The sequence below is a fragment of the Morone saxatilis genome, unplaced genomic scaffold (genome assembly GCF_004916995.1).
Source record: "Morone saxatilis isolate NCDOM2014 unplaced genomic scaffold, NCSU_SB_2.0 Contig2, whole genome shotgun sequence".
NCBI lineage: Eukaryota > Metazoa > Chordata > Actinopteri > Moronidae > Morone > Morone saxatilis.
Window position 1 is genome coordinate 3,392,197 of NW_023339762.1, and position 7,372 is coordinate 3,399,568.

The 7,372-nt window shown below is 39.6% G+C and overlaps 1 protein-coding gene across 1 annotated transcript in view; it reads left to right on the forward strand.

Moving 5' to 3' along the window:
- LOC118330305 (spondin-1-like) overlaps nt 1–7,372 on the forward strand; it is a 30,827-nt gene that overhangs the window by 4,267 nt on the left and 19,188 nt on the right. Inside the window, exon 2 of the mRNA XM_035664794.1 lies at nt 1,071–1,222. Within this exon, the coding sequence (XP_035520687.1) occupies nt 1,071–1,222 (152 nt within the window). The remainder of the gene's footprint in view (nt 1–1,070; nt 1,223–7,372) is intronic.

Here is a 7,372-nt window from a genome sequence, read left to right on the forward strand (position 1 = left end):
GTTTATGTATGTCATATAGAGGCATCAGTGTTGAATTGAGACTGTTTCATAACCAGTTAAAAACTCCTTGCAGTAGGTTCAAGTAAAAATAGAAATACTACAGTGTAACATATACTCCATTACCCTAAGTCCTTGATTCAGTTCATAACAATAACAGTACAGAACAACTGATGAACTGTGCAATTTAGCCCCAACAGTGAACATAATAACTGCAGAAAGTCTGTGTCAAACAGGCAATTTAGATACATTTTGAGCAGATTATTTCCTGTGAGCATCAGTGATGAGTTTTCCTGATATGTTTAGGGAACTCTTTATAGAGTTCTCTGTCTATTACACATATTTGTTATTCTTTTAACAATCATACATACTTAATAGGCTTCTTTTTTTTTGACAATTTAAGTGTTTTCTTCTCTCTGTTCTCTTTGCTCCAAGGTTGTTTTAACTGCGTACTGTTTTAATGCATGATGAGGTTTATCAGAGAGTGAAGACTGTGAATATAACTTGTGTTTATGTCTTCAATAGAAATTAATAAAATGCTGAAACATAAGCCTACTGTGTAGTTGGGAACCAATGCTTTCAGTCAGTATTAGAAGTAGAAGACTAAGCACACTATAACGTAGTTTATGATAATAGAACTGTATAGGTATTTTAAATTAAAAAAGATGGCGACTTGCAGAGCATTATATGATATATAATGAACAGCTGGCAAACCTAAAAGCACCAGATAAAGTCAAGTTCTAATAATGTGGTTTAAACAATAATATAAAAATGTACTTCTTACAGCTGACAGCTCACATGGAAGTACAACTCATTAGACAGTTTGCTGATTAAAACGTGAAGAACTCTAACAGCTGACACAAATTAAAGTCACTGCTGATTTGACCATATCATGGAGAAAATTAAAGTAATTTAGAAAATGTAAAGACTAAAAAATTGATTGGCTGACTTCAAAATGCAATTTTACAACAAAGACACCCACACACACACACACACTCGCGCTGGCACACAGCAGTACATAGAGGAAGACTCACAGCATTCATCGTTGACGACACACTTCTCCGTCTCCTCAGTGTTTAGCTGGCAGAGCGAGCCGTCCTCAGGATACTGTTTGACATATCGCTCTCTAGACCTCATCCCCATCCCACAGGACACACTGCAGGCCGACCAGCTGATCCACTCCGACATCATGCATGTCGATGGCTCTGTCCACCAGGAGAACAAAGTACAAGAAAAAGGTCTATTAGGCAGCAGGTACTATTGGAAGAACATCTTGACATTTAGTTTTGCATTTCTCCTTGTTAGGCTATTATTGGGAAAAGTTCTGCTGTTTTAAAAATGGCTTGTTTGCACTGTCATAACTTGCAGGTGCAGTTGCCTTGTTGCCATTCCTCATTGCAACCACTACATAAGTAGGTCCACTTTTTGAGTTGACCATTTATTTTAATGAGGAATATAAACAAGGTAGTTTTGGCCAAATAATTTTGGCTGCCACTGCAAAAAGTTCTGTTAGGCGCACAGTGAAATAAAATAACACACTCTACATATTCCAGTGTTCCCAATAGTATATATAGTAATAGTAATATAATTAAAGAGGTGTTGCCCCCATAACACCATCTTCTTAGTCAGCTTGCCTTGTTTCAAATGGGCAACATCCAAAGATGAGAGAAACAAACAAAACAAAATGGAGAGGTCAAAGGTCAGATTCAGCGACAGAAAAGCACCTTGGAGCTGGAGAGATTCAGGATTTGCCTGAAAAGTTATTTTTCATGAAGAGGGTTCCCAACTAAATCTGTTGACTTGCTAGCACCCAGTGGCAGCCATGATAACAGCTGGAAGGATTCTCTATATGATAAGGAACAGTGCCTCAGTGGTTCCTTCTCCCAAGGATATTACATTAAAAAAAGATACTGGTATCCCAGAGTTCTTTTTTCCAGAAATGTATTATTTAGACATTTCCAGTTCATTTTCCATACAAACTGACAAACTGCTGGAACACATAACGCAAATCATGTATTATGTATATATTATGTACTATTGCATTTTTAATTCACACAAACAACATTTTAAAGTGGGCTGACTGTGTGACAGTGCAAGTGTAAAGGCTCTGCCTCCTGTGATTGGAAAACTACTTTCATCATCGCTGAAGTCAGTTTTCACACACACATCACAATCGTTATGCGGCACCTGTAGGTTGGATTCTCTTATTATTTCTCCCTCACGCCATTTCTTGGCCATAAGCTGGGCCGTAAAGTACTGTACACCCCCTCAGTCCCCTTTGAACAATACAAAATAATACAAATAACTCTGTGTAACATTTATTCAGATTAAACAGGGCACACATTATGACACTGAATGTATTTTAAGAGGCAATGAAAAGAAATGTACAGTATATTGTTTTTTTTGCTGATTGTGTTGTATAATGATGAACGCATTTCCTTGATTCCCTCTGTCTCTTAGGCCTTTTAATAATCCTACTGTCACCGACGCCCGCACTCACGGACTGTTATTCTATCATAAAATAATTTAGGAAAAGTTTGAACACTTACGCCTATCTCTCAGCCACCTGGTGAGGATTTAAAAATCAAGTTTTCTCGGAATGTTATTTATGAGGTTTTGGAGATTTTGGTTCTTGTGATTTAACACTGATGAAACTTTGGAGGGCTTTTTGTCCTCTGTTCGTGAACCATCAAGACAAACGTTGAGTCACATTTTAATTTGTTTAGCAGCTGCTTGTTTTTTTTATTAGATTTCATATAGATTTTGTTTAATCATTCTGAATGTGTTTTATCATGATTTTATAAAACACCTGCAGGCTGCTGCAGTGTTTTAATGATATTTCCAAAGGACAAATACTCTAGATAGAAGTTTGGATTATTTAAGCAGTTGCTGGTGTTTCAACGCTCTGATTGATCAGAGGACCAACTACAATCCTAATATTGTACAAAAAAAATTGTAATTTGGTCAGTGCAATCTAAAGACCACCACGATTAAAAGTTGTGCTCTTTGTGACTATGTGTCAAATTTCGACGTATCGCCATGAAACAGGAAGTTGTCATGACTTCAGTGTACTTTGTCCAATTTTTACCAAACTTTACACATATACGTCTATGCGCCAATATTCAGTCATAGTCAAAGCACCACCTACTGGAAACAAGAAGAAAGGCTTGTGTGGCTATCATCATCTGAATCACAAGTTATTTTCACAGTGTGGTCTACACATGATGCTGGCGCATGAAGCAACCGCAGCACACCCTGACACGCGAGGACTGCGAGGCCCCGATCATCGCTGCTTGCAGCTTTAATTCATTTATGTATTTATGTATCATTGAATAACACATTTTTGTCCTCCATCTATTGGGAGAAACATGTTCCCAACATGAAGGTGATGTGTGTGTGGAGGGGGCACTCGTGAAATGTGTGGGATGAAATGGGACCTACAAAAAAAAAGGCACTACTGAGATTTAACAGTAATAGCTTGTTTCCACAAGCAGAATGTCTGAGAGGAATACTTGCACCCAGGCCCTCCAGTTATACGACCCTGTCCTTACACACCGCACTAAAACTCTGTCTAACAGCTGCTTGGATTTCAGTCTGTTTGGTCTCTAAGTTGAAGGTGCCATTTTGCAAAAGCTTTTCCTCAAAAACTGCTTCAACTCTCTTTTAATAAGGCAAGTTGCCTGAGGGACAGTCCTATTCACAGCATGGGCCTGAGGGAGAGAAAGTCAATATGTATGACCCCCGGCTTGTGTCAGCTGAAGAGTGAACTGCAGCTTCTCAGCCTTAACGAGGCTCCACTCTGGTCTATTTTATCACTATTAGCCAGCATTGCGCTTCAGCATCTCCCTATTCTTCACTTCCAGAGAGTCACTGTGCGAGTCTAACAGCCCTTCACTGCTGTCTCCTTCAAACACCTCTCCTGAGAGTGTAGTCCTGGTGGAGATAGTATATTAAAAGTAAGAAAAGGCGAGTCCGTCAAGTATAAGCGAAGCAACCCTTGTAAATAGGATTTTATTTTGAAATGATAGATGAACTTTGAGCAACTTGGCATGGATTTTTCTTTGACTTTTTTACACTCTGTGCCTTCCAACAAACTTAGAACAGCATTGCTTACCGGCTGTGGCCTAATAAAGCAGAACTAAGTGAATCATTAATAAAAGATACAGGTATCTCCACCTCCAGGATGAGGCCTCCAGAGAGCCAAAGTGCTTCCCAGGAATATTAATCATCCCGGGCGTCGGCCCCGGTTCTGCCCCACCATGAACCCTGCAATTATCAATCTCCCACCGCATGCTAACGGAGCGCTAAATGAAAACAAAGGAGAGGTGCTCAGGAACAAAAAGCTATCCATGTTGCTGTCTGATAATCGATAAGAGGAGCAGTGAGTGGTGTGTGTGTGTGTGTGTGTGTGTGTGTGAGAAGCTCCTTCAGCCTTGAACAGCCTGAGCTTCACTCCTCTGATTGCTGGTAGGCATCCTGGGAGAGAGGGGAAGAAGAGTGAGGAGGGAGAAGACGGACGCTGACTGTGCTGCCTCTCAGCATTTGTTCAAAACTGACAACTTCACTGAAAATTGGACAAAAGCAAACTCCTGGGGTTTTGTGCTTGTGTTTGTTGCAGGATTGGGGGGTTGTTGCTCGCAGTAAAAGAGCATCAAGCTGTCAACTCTGACGAGAACCGGGAAAAAGAAAAGTTCCTCTTTTGACAACAACAGAGAGAAATTGAGAAAAGGAGGAAAAGCTGGTGCTAATTTGTTTAAAACACATAGGCTTTGATACTTGGATTACTGTGAACCACAAATCTCCGCTTTGTTAATTATGTTTGTGTCTTTGCATCTTCACTTTGTTTCCACATCCTAATGAGGTTCCTGAACACACACAATCCTGTATCTCTAAAATCCTCCTGTTGTTCCTATGATCTTTAACATAACAATGAAAGCATGGTGCGTTGATTTCTTTTAGTCAGAGATAAGCACTATCAAATCCTGGTTTAAGCGTCATGGATGCAAGAGGACGCTTGGCATTAACAGCTAATCCACATAATCTGTTATGTTTCAGTGAAGTAATTAGGGTATCCAATCACCAAAGTTTACTCTGTGTGATTAGGGATTTACTGCATTTTGTCACATATCCTCTTGATGTAACCAACACAACTTTAAATATGTGTGGGTTTCACCGTTTTACAGCCAGCATCTGCTTTCTGTCTCCAGATTCTCTGTCTAATCACAGAGGAGCCACACGTTTCCTTCTGTTTTACCTGTTCCTTCACACACTGTATAATCCCTCACAACAATAACCCAAATTGTCAAGTAATGGCTGCACAATTAAATTCCTGGATAAAATAATTCCACTAGGCCGTGAAATATAAACAAGGCAGCAACTTTGTGTTCTCACTACAGATTCCATCAGTTTAAGCCAAAACGAACCATCCACAGTCACTGAGTCCCTTTCAGTCAGGATGAGATAAACACCTAAACTTTAATCTGCTTATTATTTTGAGGGTTCACTGATCACCCCTCTTGTTCACAGAAAATGAACGCCCTCAACTCTGAAAGGATTAAAGCAGAAGAAATGCCGTCTTTGTTTAGTGATATTTGTGTGATCAAGTACTGCAGAAGACGAGTATTGTTTATATTTATGCACTTTTTGAAGGTCAAACTTAATTTACTTTATTTAAGATAGTATGTTAAACAGTTCAACAAGTTCAGAAATGTCCCCTAAAGTAGAGGGCTGCATTGGGAAATGCAAAAAAACATTCTGTTCCCAGGATTTATCTTGTGCCCATCAGAAGGATAGAGTCAACAAATGAAGTTGAGAGATTGGACCTGGTTTTTACAAAACAACAGCAAAGCCAGGCAAGTCTGATTTTGGAGACATTTCTCAGTCTCAGCAGACACAAAATGTTTATTGTGTGGGGGTGAATGGTCAGAATGCTCGCAAGAGTGGAACACACACACAGCAGAAGTGGACAGTAATGGTCAGAAATCCACCGGGAAAGGAAACAGTCCCGACCAACGCTCTACCCTATAGGCCCTTACCTCACCCAAAACGATGTCAAAGAACTAACAGTGTCAAAAGGCGACTGTTGCATCGTCTCACATCGTCCAAAAAGTGACACTAGAACACGCCGCGCCGACTACAGCGAACAGCCAACTAAGACGTACGTTCTGCACCTATCCAAGAGGTATATAATCTCCATACCAATAGGTGGCGGTAGTCTGCATTTGTCATTCAAAAAAGAACATAGGAAGACCTAAGACTGAGGGTATAAAGAAAAGCAGCCTTATGGATGTAGGTTTGTCTGCTCTCACTCAGACAGTTTTGCAAACAGCTGCCATGTCATTTTTAAAATATCTGTGTATTTGAACGATCAGATGAGATGAGGTTGTAAAATGAGACAATCCTTTAGTAGTAGTAAGTGTCTGTATCTTTTATGCTATTAAGAACAACACAATGGGGCATATATTGATCTGATTTGCATGCAAACTTTCTGCTGCTGATCTTTGAACTTTGGCTGAAGAGAAGACACTTTTGGACCTGCAGGCATATTCATACCACAAGAGGAAGGCTGCGTATATTAGTTAAATCACCTTATGTTGTCAGTTCGACAAAAAAAATCAGTGATTGAATGAGTCATGAAAAATCAATGTGACAACAGGCTTAATAAAATACTGGCTGCTTTAATCATATCGCACGGAGCGGCGAGTCAGAGCGGCTGTGAGCTATTAAAAGTCAGGAAAAATACATATTCATGCTGGATGCCACTGAGAGAAACAGAAAGGTATAATGGCTTGAAGACAAATGGCTGCTCCCCTTGCTAAACTTGGTGGAGAGCAACTGTAAGATAACTTCATTAAGTTAATTCATTGCAACATTCTTTATGTGTGTTTCTGATGTCTTTTCATTGTCTAAGTCTGAGTTTTTATTCTCTCCTCCCATATTTTGCACCTCCAAAACAGAGAACCCCTAAAATACATATTACATGAGCCAAAATCCAAAATTTCCAGGGCAATTTGACTGTTCGGCAGCTAAAAGTGGCGGCAATTAGCAAACACAAGTTTGTATTAAACCAACTGAAACACCAACATTACTACAATTTATCCTGTGGAAACACTGACAGTATATATAATGGACAGTGCTTCCTGGTCTGTGAAGTGAAGCCAACCAGAAAGGGGCAGCTCCATTGGCTGCAATAAAACACAGATACGCTGCAGTCTTATAGAGAAATGAACCGACTTCTCACTTGAATTATTAGCTTATTAAACTGTTTTTCTAATGATTTTATGGTCTCAATCAATAGTTTCAAGTCTTCTTCCATACAGAATGATGTTCATTTATTAAATTATGGTTCCATTACTTTAGGGCGTGGCTACCTTGT